At 38.7% G+C, this 15,630-nt stretch overlaps 1 protein-coding gene across 2 annotated transcripts in view; it reads left to right on the forward strand.

The window, feature by feature from the left end:
• The first annotated feature begins 374 nt into the window (after positions 1 to 374).
• Positions 375 to 15,630, forward strand: part of vwc2l (von Willebrand factor C domain containing 2 like) — a 32,568-nt gene continuing 17,312 nt past the window's right edge. Inside the window, exons 1-3 of one of the 2 annotated variants that reach the window (XM_084122998.1) lie at positions 375 to 917; positions 2,419 to 2,891; positions 14,752 to 14,881. In XM_084122998.1, coding sequence (XP_083979124.1) covers positions 2,502 to 2,891; positions 14,752 to 14,881 — 520 coding nt within the window. In that variant the 5' untranslated portion in view covers positions 375 to 917; positions 2,419 to 2,501. Of the gene's footprint in view, positions 918 to 2,273; positions 2,892 to 14,751; positions 14,882 to 15,630 lie in introns of those variants that run through there. The other variant, XM_084122997.1, reaches the window with a different exon arrangement.

A 15,630-nucleotide genomic window follows, 5' to 3' on the forward strand; every position in this document is an offset into this window, starting at 1 on the left:
GCACAACAATTTTGCATGTTTCTGTGGATTCAGTTTACAATTTATCAGCGTATGCAATAAAATCTTCAATTGTTGCTATAAGATTCACTGTTCATGACCAAACTCGATTTAATGACTTCTTTTCATTTACGAATGAAAACGCTGAGAAGAGTAGCAAAATATGACCAAAGATCCAGAGAGACTGTCCTGTTGCACGTTTCGCAAAATCATGCTTCATGATTAGAGAATTTAGCAAGGAAAAGATTGGAGCACCGGCAGTGCAGAATCGAGCGCTATCCGTGGTGCTGAACTCTAGATCCGGCACTGTCCGCGGTGCTGAACTCACTGAGGCGACCTATTGAAGATGAAACGCTCCTCTGTTCTCATTCCTCTCCGCACTCAACTTAGTAGCGCTGTCTCAGACGATGCTTTTCTGTCTGCTCTGGAGGCGCGAGCATCTCCAATGTAGATAAACTTACTTTCGCTCTGGGGAAACGTAATCGAATCTAATCTCGTTTATTAACTTGACATCAAATTGTTTTCTCGGCGGAGGTGCCGAAGACCAAATGGCGTTATACTGTTCCACCTGCAGTATTTGGGAGTTGATTTAAATGTCGCGGATGACTAGATGATCACGAGAAGGAAGTACATTTGTACATATGTTTTGGATCTTTTTCCCTTCCTTTTCCATATCATGAGAGGTATCTTAATGATCGGGGAATCATAATTATCATCTGCGTTTCTGGATATGTCATTTCTGAAGTGGACATGATCAGCATTAATTTGTAAATAGCAGAGACATTCGGATTATCTGTTGTATTGGAGTAAGCACATTTTTGCACCAACCCGAATTGGAATGATTTTTTGGAGTTTATCATTATGAAGGTGCACTTGCTCGTTTGATTACGATTCAAAGTGGAACCAGACATTTCAACGCGGTAAGTCTAGTCCAGCCACTTGGCTAAAGGTGTATTCGTGTTTATTGCAATACTTCAATGCAATATTTAATTAATATTGCATGGCCATGATTATATTACTTTATCATTACTATATTACTACATTCAACGCAGACAGTCTCTGCACAGATACATTCAGCATGCCAGAGGCAGTCATTTTATTATAGACTAGACATTGACAATACAAGACTATCTTTCAGTGTAAAAGGGAAACTCTTCCTTTGAAGTGCTTTACTCTGCCAGCTTCTAAGTGCGTGCAGAATCTCGCTCTGCTGTGCCGTTTTATGGTTAATTTCTCGTGCTTTCACGAGTGAAGAGGCATTTGGACTGAAGCCCATTACGCACTCGTTAATGACACAGAAACCGTGTCGTTTCTTCAGGGCTCTTGGAGCAGATGAAATTCAGAGCATGGAAATGTACGGACATGGTCAATGCACATCTATCTGCAGTGAGGAATTAGAAGCTGGGGAGCTACCTGTTGGTTGTCCCTGAGAAATAGACATCCTGGCTAACTTTGTTGAGCACTGTCTATGATGCCTGTGATTATCTGGGTTTTTGTTTGTGTTGATTTACTTTGCTCTTCGGGGGCTTTTCCCCCGTACACACGTTTTATTTTTGATGCTTCAAAGTAATATTTTCACCACCTCCACCAGAGACAGCATTTAGGAGGAAAACACACCACGTTTATGTGAGCTCACTCTTCATCCATCTATACGTATCTTCGGCTAATAGTGCATTCTGTATGGGAACAATGACAGATCTTTACCAGAGATTAACCAGTATGGGAGACCGGGGAGTGCTGTAACACTGGGTGAGTTGTAACACCTTCAGTTTAACAGGGGTGAAACCATTAACATACATGACCCCCATCCTCATGAGGAGAGAGTAAAGTTTTATTTATAGGACAGGCAATTTCACTTTCCTCAAAATAGCTTTTATGTCTGGTTTATAATTTGATTTGCAAATCAGATCAGTAGGAATTTATTTAATTTGATGTAAAATATGTCTTTTCTGATATCTACATGTTTACTTCGTGACTAACGACAAGACTGGGAGGGTTGTAACGCTTCCCAATGTGTGTGTGTGTGTGTATATATATATATATATATATATATATATATATATATATATATATATATATGATATTTGCAAATAAAATAAATTCAATAGGTGTTGCAACTCATACCAGTAGCCTATAACAGCACTGACACTAATTTATACAGTTTAGGTTTAAGTCATATATTTCCAAAACTACTTTGTAGCAGATAAATAGCCTACAATAAAAGCATTTGAAGGTTTGAGACAGTGCAAAAAAAAAAAAAAAAAAAAAACGGATTAAAACATTGTTACAACACAACCCATTAATTCGAGCTAACATTTCTCAGTAAACTGTACCGTGATCATTGTGACGATCTTTTTATGAGTTAAGATAAAGAAATGCATGCCCAGTTATCAAGCTACGGGTTGTTTACATTTCTTTCAGTGTCATATTTGCAGCATGGAGACTTACAACTTAAGGGACCTGAGACACTCTCCTTGAATGCGTCAAGACAGCCGCGGCAAAGGATGGGCCCTTTTCTCCCGGCGATTTGCGTCGTGCTGCTCGCCCTGAACGCCGCTGTCTCGCCGGCTTCTGTCGGCCCTGAGGACTATCCCGCCGCGGAAGAGGCCGAGAGAACTGCCAACAATGACATCATTTTCGATGACTACCGAGGGAAAGGCTGCGTGGATGACAGTGGCTTCGTGTACAAGCTCGGGGAACGCTTCTTCCCTGGCCACTCGAACTGCCCGTGCGTGTGCACGGAGGACGGACCTGTCTGTGACCAACCCGAGTGCCCTAAAATTCACCCCAAGTGCACCAAGGTGGAACACAACGGGTGTTGCCCCGAATGCAAGGAGGTCAAAAACTTCTGTGAATACAGAGGGAAGACTTATAAAATCCTGGAGGAGTTCAAGGTAGGATCACGCTGCCTCCAAATTACCAGAATAACTATTGCAAGATTATGAGGTTACTGTACTTTATTAATTTAGCATTGCATTGTGTAACCCACAGCCTTTGCATTAATTATTACGTGCGTCTTGCACTACAGCTGAAACTTCAACCATGTACAGTGTATTATCATGGGGGCTTAGTTTAAAAAAGGTCCAGATGGAAAAAAGCCTTTCCATTATTCTTGAATTGTGGGTGGATTGTTCTTTAAAGAGTCTGAATTGTTTACTCAAGTCTACAAATTTCACATGTCTGGCTCTAAGACAGCATTCATGACAATATGAATCTTGCTTGCTATGTCCTCAAATACAGCACATTAGTCTGTGTGGGTGGGTCCGTGTATGAGTGCAGTATGCAATATTGTGGATAGTTTTGTTCTTGTTTTACTCCAGCTCATCATGATAAGTCCTATCCATCACTATCAACTGTAATTTGATTAGAACTGTGCCACAAAAACAATCCACTTGACAGAGCAATCCATTTAAAAGTGGCGTGCATTTTCTCTTGACTTTAGATTCTAGTTATTTATATTGATCAGAGGAAGAAAGCAAGCCAATCAATCATACAACAAAGCACTGAAGCATTCTTAAAAAGACCCATCAGCCATACACAGATAGATGTTGTGCTGCATGACGAACCATTCCACTAACTTGAGACTCAGAAGACATAGAATTGACAAATATATGAGGCATTCAGTATATGACCGCTTTATCAGACCTAACATGTTGTTGTAAGCTCTTTGGTGAGGAACAAGAAGTTGCCTCATATTGCCACATCTATTTACCATAAGTAGTCTATTAAGCAGCTGCATATACTAGATATTTCTCTAATACTATATAATGTATATAAAACATAACATTACTAACATCAACAGGACCCTTGTTTACGTGGACTGATGCATTTCTACATACAGGGATGCAGATAGCAGGTGGTACATATATTGTTTTTACATACCAGAAAGACTCTCAGAAGTATTAGTTCCCAGCCTAAGCCACACAAAATGAGTTTTGTTTTGTTTTTTGTTTTTTTACATACAACGTCAGAGAATTGAAACTTGCAACACCAGGAAAGTGACTGATGAGATCACAACAGATGCCCTTGATCACAGAATTTTTACTTTCATCAACAAAGCTCATTTCCAGGGTTAACGTGGTCTGTTTCAGCAACTGCAAACTCTAATACAAGTTTTAGGTATCAACAAAGGACAAAGCAATAAATCATCAGACACAGAATTAGTCTTTGGACTTGCTAGTGCACCTCTTAGATTAGAGTTTCCAGCACATGTTAGCACCATTTATGAATTTCATCTCTCTTGAGAACTCTAAATATGTATGTTTAACATGAATTTTAATACACATTTTTGATAATTTAACATTTATTTATAATTTAATAACATTTAATATTATAATTTGGATAGTTATTTGTAATGATGAATCACACTGAGCAAAATCCTATTTCAAAAATGATATTTTAAGATAAACATCATGCATTTATTAAGGAGAAAGAACAGACAGAGCATAAGAAATGTTCTTCGACGTTTCTTATAATTTATACTTCACTGGCCACATTGGTAATTATGCGTTTAATCTTAATTGTGATGCTTTGGATCTTTTTCGTGGATTTGCACTGCATGTATCCTGAATCTTCTCTCTCCAGAGAACAAGATATCATTAACATTCATCTCATGCTCACATCTGATTCATGTTTAATCTTGAGATAATGTAAATTCAGGCCTTTTTAGGCAACCTGTCTCCCAACATTAAATGTATTGCAAATATTATTATCTTAGACTATGTTACCAGTAGATAAAAACCAGAACAATGTTTAATATCAGGATTACCGTGGGGTGGAAGGTCTATGTAATTCAGTCTCACTCCGGGTGATGAATTTCCCATCCGGCAACATCTGATATATTATCACTCACAGTTCTGTTGTATCAACATGGGGCTGGCCAGCTTTGGACAAAATCAGCATTTTATTGTAATACCTAGTGTTTTCTTTGAGGTGTCAATCTAAATTCAGTTCCACAAACAGTACCTTGGCCTGTTTCTCTATAAACAAAGCAAACTCGTGCCAATCAAATTAAAATCTGTAAAAGCTGGCAAGGTCTAAGAAATCTTTTTGTGGCTAACAAGAAGGTTAAATGACATAAATGGCATTACTAGGGAAAGACTGACAAAGCCAAGCAGTTTCTTTTAATTAGGGTCTCTAAGACTTTTAAATCAAATCCATCTTTGTTAGGCGGCTGATTAGCCCTGTTGTGATGCAAGCATATGGTTCAGCTAGATGTATTTGCCCATGTGAGTCTGTTTGATAAAAAGATCGGGTCCATCAATACAGCATCTCACCCGCATGTTCTCTCCGACCTTGAGTGGAAGGACCGCTTACAATCTTTTATTACCTTTAAAACTGTTTATCTGACTCTATTGATTATCTCCCATCAGAAGAGACCCTGACTGAAAGCCCATAAACAAAGCGATGCAATTCATAACCAGCAGAAATCCATTTTTGATCAGTTTCTGCTCTGAATTTGAGTTGTGCATTAAGCAAACGAGGCACCGTCGCTCAATAGTGTCCAGTGAGATCTCTTTGAATTAAAAAGCAACTACTGAAGTCCAGCTGTGAATGGGAATCAAAGGGCATCACGGCTCTTGATAGCTGATCCAATTAAGAGAAGCCGACAGGGTAACCTTTGGTGTGGGCCACATTGGCATTTCCTCAGCCTTTCTTTAGTGAGGACTGTATTTACTTGTCTCAGCAGGAGTGGGAGGAGCCCCACAGAGATATGAATCTTACACGCGGAGAAGGCTTTTCATTGTAGAATAAGAAAGACCAATCAGTCAGCAGAGCTTTTTGTTGTTTCTAATCACTGCAAATGACAGCTGAGTGACGGATTTTGAAATGAAAGAATCGAAGTGTATCATCAAAGCGATTCACGTTGACCCGTGTGTAACCCAGCTTGACCTGGGCAGTTATGTGGTTTATTAAATGTCATGTTTCCCAGGCTGAGGGTGATTAAAAGAGCTATAGGATTTATACCGACTGAGTTGATCACATCATTTCTAAAACATGGCAATAGCTCATCCAATACATGTCTTGATTTTTACAATGTTCCAGTGAAAGTTCAGGAAGAGCATGTTCATTCAATTCTGTCAGTCGAAACCCTGAGAGGAATAAAGTATAACGGACAATTACTTCACTGCTCTCTTCCTGCACATTTTCTCTCTGTGCTTTGAGGAGGAAGGATGTATTAGGAAGCCTTTTATTTTTATATTTAATATAAAAATACAAGTTTGCAAATACAGTGGCTCCAAAAAATATTTGGAAATTGATCATTGGTTTAGATCATTTTAAATTAAATAAAAATTAAATGAAAAAATAAATAAAAATACACACAAGCAAATGCATATATACACTACTGTAAAAAAAAAATGGGGTCAGTAAGTCAGTTTTTTTTTTTTTTAAAGCTACACTGTGTAATTTTTTTAAGTTGATTCTTAGCAAAAAACACTTTGTTCTTTCAAAATGATATGTGCTCATTAATGTGTAAGTACTTCTACCAACTAATCAAGTAGTCTCGTAAGCGTAGAATCTGCCATTTAGAATACATACGAGCGAGTCGCTCGAATGGCGGCAGCCATGTTGCGCCTCCATCTTGAAAATACATTAGCCAAAGAGGGACATACCTGGAAATTCAAGCTTCGCCTTTCGCGTATTTACACTCAGTGGCACCGTGACGAATACGAGGGGAATATTACTCGGGACTGCCGGCAGATTTGAAATACCGTAGGAGTTAAAACGCCCTCGGAATGGGAGGGGCTAGAAAGTAATATTCAGTTGGTAGTCATAAACAATTTCACCACTAGATGGGAGAAAATCCTACACAGTGTAGCTTTAAAGAAATTAATACTTTTAGGATGCACTACATTGATCAAATGTGACAGTAGAGACATTTATAATGTTACAGAAGATTTCTATTTCGATTCAAATGCCTTTCTAGAACTTTCTATTCATCAAAGAAATATGTTATATTTTCACAAAAATCTTACGCAGCACTACTTTATTTATTCTATATTGTTTTCAATATTGATAATAAGAAATGCATTTGAGCACTAAATAAGCATATTAAAATGATTTCTGAAGGATCATGCGACACTGAACACTGGAGTAAACAGTTTTAAAACATATTAAAATAGAAAACAGTTACTTTAAATTGATATATTTTACAATGCTAATGCTAATGTTTTTACTGTATTTTTGATCACATGCCTTTGTGCCTTGGTGGACATTAAAAAAATATTACAGACCCTAAACTTTAAACGGTAGTGGAGAACTGGCCCAGTTGGTTAAGTTAAAAATAATAAATAAAAAATAAATAAAAAAAATTGTTTACAGATATACTACTTGGTTTACTAATGCAAAGAAATTGTCCAAATACATTGTGTGGCCACTTTACACAAGAACAATATATACTGTACTAGGAGTGTAAGAACATACAAAAACAATATGATTATAACATTAATGCCCAGTTTCACAGACAAGACTTAAACTAGTCCCAGATTAAAATGCATGTTTGAGCTGTCTTAACTGAAAGCAACTTGCACTGACAAATCCTAAAATATGTCAGTGTCATTGTTTTGTCTCAAGATGCACACCAATAATGTTTTTTCAGGCACATTTATAAAAGCTGCTTAAATGTCCTAATTTAACTAAGGCCTAATCCTGGCTTTATCTAAGCCCTGTCTGTGAAACCAGGCCTATATTTGGTGATTTCAGGGGGCAGTGGGATTGGGGTTCTGGGGGGTAGTGGTTCCTATTCTGCTGTTGTGTTATATTCACTAAGAGCTCTGAAACTTACCCTCAGTAGGTGTTTCACCTACAGGGTCCCCCAGCAGCCGTGGAAGGGTGCCACTCCACCGCCGCATCCCCAGCCACATCTCAGCTGCAAGCAAGAGACCTGAGCTTTATGGTGAGTTCAGATCCCAGGCAGAAAGGCTAGGGCCGGGATGTGAGCTCTGAACGATCCCGTCTGTGTGCCTGGAATCACCAGGAAGGGGAATACCTGTGAGAGGGGGTGAGAAAATGAAGTTTTGAGGGAATGGCCTATAGATAATGCATGCAAAATAAAATTACACATATCCTTTCAAAAGATTATATCTGGGTACCCTCATTGGATTTTTCTTGCTGAATCCTCAAGCATTCAGAGAAAAGCATGTTTTGTAAATGAATCAGATAACACTCTCCATTCCTCAAGGTTTGGAATTGTCTTGTCATGAGTATCGCTCAACGCTACAACAAAAGAACAGTGCGTCCGTTTTATTCAGCATCTTGAAACAGACGGCTGCGCATTTTTCATGCTGAATATTCAACGAGGAAATGTCAATTTAAATTCCATCAAAACCAAGGCAGTGCCTATCACTGTCAGACTGCAACTTTATTAAAACAGATATGTAGAGAAATCAGTTTAGCGCTTCGAAATGCTTCAACTATGACGTCTCTCTTTCTCTCGTGCGCGCGCACACGTACATGCAAAATAAGTTGCCCTCTCATCTGCATATGCTACAGTGAGCAGTAATTAGTGACTGTACTCACTCAAACTCTGACACCTGTGAGAGGAAATAGCTATAAAAAGCACCTGAAATGAATTGCTTAAATTGATTTTCCGATCCAACTGCCTGAGGAACAGCATGGTTTTAATTTAAAACACTGATTAATAGCTAACAAGTAGGCCAGCGGAAACTGGAACTATGAAATGGTTTCAGCAAGTTTAATCTTACAATTCCAAATGGTTCAAGTGGAAATTGGTGGTCACCAGCTTCAGTATCTTGATTTTCCCACCATCCTCTCTCTCTTGTATTCCCCGATCCTGGTGTTTTTTTAACTATAGCCACATAGGAATGCAACCTTTGCAACCCACCATGATCTTTAACATTTTCTGAAGGCATTTCACATAAGCCTGTTAGTCACCCTCATGTCTGGAACTGCATTTCCCAGAATGCTGTCAGAACGATGTAGCTCAGCATCTATGCTTAAACTCATTAGGATCTGATGACTCAAGCTCTGCATCTGAGCCATCAGTGGCACCATTAGTGAATATAACTGGTTTTAACATATTTTTTTACCACTTTAGAGCCAGCATGCCCACACGATTCAGTGGTGAGGCCTCATTGAGGAAATACTATCATTATTTACTCACCCATATGACCTAGTCCAAATACTACAGGCGTTTCCGAAATCTTTTAATCACATGAGCCATACAGAAATCAATGTAATCGGACAACAGTACAAAAATATCACAGACGCCCTTTTACACGTTACCCTTTGCAGTTACAAAATACTGCTCATACTGTCATCTGCCTTTCAGTAAATGTGTTCATAGTATTTATACTACCTGCAGAATGCCAAGTATATTGTTCAGCACTCTCTCTTTTCTCCTGCAGTATATATACTTGTATATATATTTATACAGCAGTAGTGAATGCTATAAGATTACATGGGATGCATGACTTCTCGTATGTTTTCCTAGAAGTGGACCTTCTTCTAGCACTTATACTGTCTCTGGTACAGTTTTTGTCATTAATAATGGATGGCAGTGTTCTTCTTAAGAAAAGCATCATCCCATCATCCGCCACTGATATACAGTATCAGTCTAACTTTTTTATTTTATTATTTTTTATATATATATATATATATATATATATATATATATATATATATATATATATATATATATATATATATATATATATATATATATATGCTGGGTTTGCATGTTAATAAGAGACAAAGTAAATGAAACCACTTTTGGTCACACATCAAAACGAATCGCCAGTTGCCGTGGGAGCAGTGCTATGAACTATGGTCTATGATGTGAACTGAATTGAAACGTTTATTATTATCTTGAATAATTTAAAAGCCCTTGAATGAATGATTGGCTGATCATAGGACAGGCCTACATGCAAACCATGTCGGTCGGCCTTTCTAAACTAAAAAATTTATCACAAAAATGAATGCGCTATTTTTGAGAGCCCCCAAAATGCACATGCACGTAACAATAATTCATTTTGAATGAATATATTTAATCTTCTTGACTTTAAAAAAATCTGCTTAAACCAGCCTGACCTGATTAGGTTGGTCTGGCTTGCTGGTTTATGAGACATTATATACACTTGTCAGTTTATCAGACTAAGAAAATAGTTCTTGGTCAGACTGGCTTAAAATCAGAAAACAATATTTTTTTCAGCAGGGAAATTGTGCCCTGAAATTACTAAGTTTTTTTCCTTTCATTTGATTTGCTTACATTTTTGTTGGAACCATGTTGTTGAATAATATCTAATACCATAAGTAGATAATCTTGGAAAGTGTAAAGCCTTTATAATAAGAGTGATCCAGGCCCAGTTACTTAAAAAGTCTATTCACCAGAACATGATATGAACCTCTTATGAATGTAATCAATACTTTGTAAGGGTAATTTTTTTTGTAGTACTGCATGTACACTTTGAATCTCATAATACCCATTTAAGACACTGCTCAAGTGCCCTTTAGCAAAGCAAAATGTTCAAGATCATAGTCTGTTCTTAAGCGCAAATGTTAATCTCAGCATTCTCTACATTATAAGCAATGAAAACCAGACGCTTGTGCCAACTGCTGCCCATTGTATGCTTTTTTGCCGTGTGTTGGCCCTATGAGGAGTCTGGCACAATTACAAATGATTTGTTTGGGCAAGTTCACAAGCCCCTGTCCCACTGGACTGAATGCTGTTATCAATGGAGAACAGAGGATTATTAGTGTACGTGCCACTTACACAGTGTGCAGAGACTAAAGGGCATGACCTCTGCCAGGACAAGGGTTCCAATCTCTGTCTGTCCCCGAAACCTTCAGCCCTGTGTGATCCATGCTAGCATACGCATGAGTCAGTGTCACCTCTGTTTAAAAGATGAAATTAATTAATGAAACGGGCTGTATCATCCCATAGTTTTCAAAAACGTCCCAGTGCTACAATTTAATACATCGTTAATGTTTTTTTTTAAGTCTGTTATGCTCACCAAGGCTGAATTTATTCTTAATTTCTTCTTGTTATCGTGTTGAATACAGTTGTGCTGGAAACCATGATACACCTTTTTCAGGATTATTTGATGAATAGAAAGTTCAAAAGATCAACATCTGAAATAGAAATCTTTTGTAACATTATTAATGTCTTTACTGTGACTTTTGATTTAAACAAACAAACAAAAAAAAATTCTTACTGACCCCAAACTGAATGAAAGTTTATTCTGGTAAATGCTTGGTTTGTTTTGTGTCATTTAGAATTAATTTTTCATCAGAAATGTAATAATATACAATAAAAATAATAAACAAATCAAATAATGGTGCAGCAATTCCCATGAACAGAAAAAGCAGAAAATGTGTATATTTGTGATAAGAATTCGTGCCATTCCAAAGTAATAAATACTCATTATTTCATAGACATATTTCAAAATAAAGTGGAATATACAGAATATACCGTTCTTCTTGAAAAGATTTGATGGCACTAACCTGACAAATGCTGGCAAATTCAGTCATTATTTCTTCATCAAGCGTTTGCTGAATCAATCCAGTACTTTAGGCTGACTGATGAAAAAAAGACAGAGAAAGGGTTTTTCAGTTCTGTGTGTAATATACATCAGAAACCTTCAGGGTGCAATGCTTAAACCATTAGGTGCGCATGGTCCACCAGAATGGTTCGGTAGTCCTTGGCATTGACACAGTATAGTAAATGCCATGATATTGCAGCCCAAACCATCACTCATCCACGCCATGTTTCACTCTGGGCACGCAACAGTTGGGTTGGTAAGCTTCTTTGGGGCTTTTCCACACTATAACTCCCACAGATGTGGGAAAGACAGTGAAGGTGGACTCATCAGAGAACAATACATGTTTCACATTGTCCACAGCCCAAGATTTGCACTGTTGGCATCAATCAAACCGACATTTGGCATTGGCACGAGTGTTTGGCTATAGCAGCCTGACCATGAATATTGACCCTGTGGAGCTCCCGACAAACAGTTTTGGTGGAAACAGGAGAGTCGAGGTGCGCATTTAATTCTGCAGTGTGTTGGGCAGCTGTAGTTTTATGTTTTTTGGATATAATCCTGGTTAGTACTTGGACATACCTTTCAGACAGCTTCTTCTTGCATCGACAGTTACTACTGTTGGATATGGTTTGTCCTACTTGGGGGTATAGCTACCGACATTACCCTGGATACCTCTCGATACACCAAAGACTTGCTGTCCTGGCCACAGATGCACCAGCAAGACATACACCAACAATTTGTCCTCTTTTGAACTCTGATATGTCTCGCATTGTGTTGTATGTATTGAAATATTTTATGTGCATCTGTGATATTGCTCTGCTAATTCAACCATCACACTCTGCTCTTACTGATGGAATGTCCAATCAGTGAAGATTGACCATCAGGCCGCACATATATAGGTATGAAACCTCCAACACTAATATAGTGCCAGTGTTTCAGTTTCATTGTCCAACCCCTGTATATATGCTGTTTGCATAAAATTTCAGTCCCCATGTTGCATAATTTCTTGCAAAAAGAAACAATTGCTATAATGATGACAAAGTTGCCTCACAATTGGCTTCTACCTGGGAATCATTCAAATAACTTCCACACTCTCTGGAGAGGAACCCCAGAGATAAGGGTCCATTACTCTAAAGGACTGCTGTGAAAATGAAAACTAGAGAACATTCCAAAATTGCTACTGTGGAAGTTAAAATAAACACATAAATTAGAATAAGAGTGCAAAATAATATGAGAGTTTGAATGTCCCAGTGGACACTGCTGTTTCAATTATCAGGTAGTGGAAGATACATCAAACCACCCAGACACTTCCTTGAAAAGGTCGTACCTCAAAACTCTCTGTGTGAACATAAAGGAGACCTGTGAGAGAAGCCAGAGAGAGCCTATCGATCACTTCGAAGGGGCTACAGAGTTCAAGAGCTGAGAACAGAGGAAAGGTGCACTAGTAACCAAATCTGCACAATATTGGCCTACACTGTGGCACAAATGGGGAAAAATTGGCTTAAAGTGAAAAAAAAAGAAAAATGCTGAGTTTATAAAAAATACTGTTAAATATTAACTCATAATAATGCCAGCACACTTGATTTTGTGATAAGATTTCAGCCAAAATTTTAAGCTATGTGAGAAATGCAATTTTAACACTGCCCACCATCAAACACTATCATAGCAACTGTGAAGTAGCATCATTCGACTTGCCTCAACAGCCAAAATAATGGACTAAAAACATACCTGAACTGTGTGGGAAGCTGGTACACACTCTAAAAGATGGCTCTGTAGAATATTTAAATCTGTCAATTGTTTTTTAATACTGTAATAAAGCATAAAATCTGTGGTCGCATTCAAATACTAGGCTACATGTAGAGTTTCTGAAATTATCACAGAAATCCAAATTTCAGTGTAGGACTTTTGGGGTACATGTAATATTCAGCAGTTGGAGGAGTGTTTAAAAAAAAAAAAAAAAAACCAGACATGCAATGTTGAAACTAATCACCTATTAATTTGGGCTATATTCTCTGACAAGTATGTACTGAATGGTACAATCTCAACTTGTTGTTCACTGGTTAGATACTGTCTGATGGAATTATTGGTGATACGAGATACATAGGCTACATGAGGGAATTCCTCGGTCAGCGTCAGGTCTATCGTGCAGTCGTGAATTAGCTGAAGGCAATCAATCGTTTCATGTTCAGTGTGAAAGCTCCATTCGTTGGGGTTTCGCATAGCTTTATCGCGTCGCGCTCAGTGTGAAGGGGCCTTTACTGTATTTTTTTTTATCAAGTAAAAAAGCATAAGAGACTTCATAGGGCATAACTGATTTCTTTTAAAAGTAACAAAAAAATCTGTGCAATGGTAGTGTGCAAAGTAGCCAGGAGGTTGCAGGGGTGAGTTGAAAAGAGAGAGGGATGTGTGACACAAAGCAAGTTATTGTACTTTCATATACCTTTTTAGGGTGTGTTCACAATTGTAGTTTGCTTCGCTTGGTTTGTTAGGTCCAGAAAAAAAAAACAAGGAAAAAACTTTGGTCCTGGTCCGCTTAACGTTCAGATTGGTATTTTCATCACCGAACCTAAAGATACATAGGGATTCATTCACAACCTGATTGGTTTGCTTTCATGACGTATTGCCTATTTTAAGATGGAACTTACAGAACATGCAAAACAATGGTGTGTTCTGGGCTAAAGGCGCTCGTTGTATGTGTGTAGCCTACATATGATGGTATTTTAATCAGCTGAGAACTTTTTGAAGAGTTTATAAAATGTGTAAAGGAGTCAAAACAGCTGCAGGAATCCCTCCGTCACACACACAAACGATCTGCTGCGAGGAGACGAGGTTCTGAGACCTGTATCGAACTGTGATGGGCAACATCGCGACTATGACGAGAAAAAACAGGTATGCATGAGCATTGTCCTTTTTAGGGTCTCATCTTCCTGTTTATGGTTTGTTTACATGTCTTTTGTCCATGTTGCGTTCATATATCATTCGAACCGCAAAAGAGTTTGTTTGGAAGTGGACCAAGGCCCATCTTTTCAGCGGTCTCGGTCAGCTTGTTTGGTGCGCATCAGGGTTCAGATGGCAGCTTTCACACTAATTCAAATGAACCGCACTAACAGAGCAATCGCAAAAGGGTTCGTTTTAATCAAACCAAACATGCCATAGACTCACAAACAGGGTCAGTTTGGATTTCATGTTGACTTCCACTGTGGTATCTTACTTTAAGAGTCTCTCACAGTATCATATTTCTCTGTCTCTCCAGCCTTCGCCCTGTGAATGGTGTCGCTGCGAGCCAAATAACGAGGTGCACTGTGTGGTCGCTGACTGTGCAGTACCAGAGTGCGTCAACCCAGTGTATGAGCCAGAACAGTGCTGCCCCATCTGTAAAAACGGTAAGAACACCCTATTTGCTATTATAGGTTTATGGAGAAGATATAAACACCTGCTAGGTGTACTTTAAAGAAGTTCTCTCTCTACTCTCTCCCAAAGGAAAGCAAATTATTCTGCTGACTGGCATGCAGGGCTTGATATTAACACCCGTCAACCCGCCAAATGCGGGTGGATTTTGCTCGTGGCGGGTAACACAGTCACTCCAACTAGCCACTTTGTTTGGTTGAATAATTGTAGTCTTAATACAATTCAGGATTAAGGAAAACTCCTTTTCTCGAGAATATTGAAGCCATTTTTTTAAAACGCAGTGTAGCTGCAACAGCACACGCAGATGAGCGGCGAGCACGGTCATTGGCTGTGCTGCGGCAACTGCACAAACCTATGACGGGGCGGCTCAGACGCGTAGTCCAATCAGGGCAACTCGCGCCCTTACACGTCAGAGCCCGCCAAGATGGGCGTGGCCAGAGGCTATAAATTGAGCCCATCGTACGTCAAGTTTCTTTAGGTTAAATCGACTGAAGCGATCCTTGACCAAAGCACAAGCACGGCAAGTTACGCAATACTCGTTCCCTCATCTCAGGGAACCGAGGTTACGTTAGTAACCGAGACGTTCCCTTTCGAGAGGTCTCTCCTATTGCGTAAGTAGCTTACGCTATGGGAATCCCCTTCAAAACGCTGTGCGTGCTTAACTTGTAAATCTAGTTCAAGTAAATTTTAGCACGCCATAGTCAACTTTTATCAGGTAATTTCA

Source organism: Abramis brama (genome assembly GCF_963993115.1).
Source record: "Abramis brama genome assembly, chromosome: 8".
NCBI classification, from domain to species: domain Eukaryota; kingdom Metazoa; phylum Chordata; class Actinopteri; order Cypriniformes; family Leuciscidae; genus Abramis; species Abramis brama.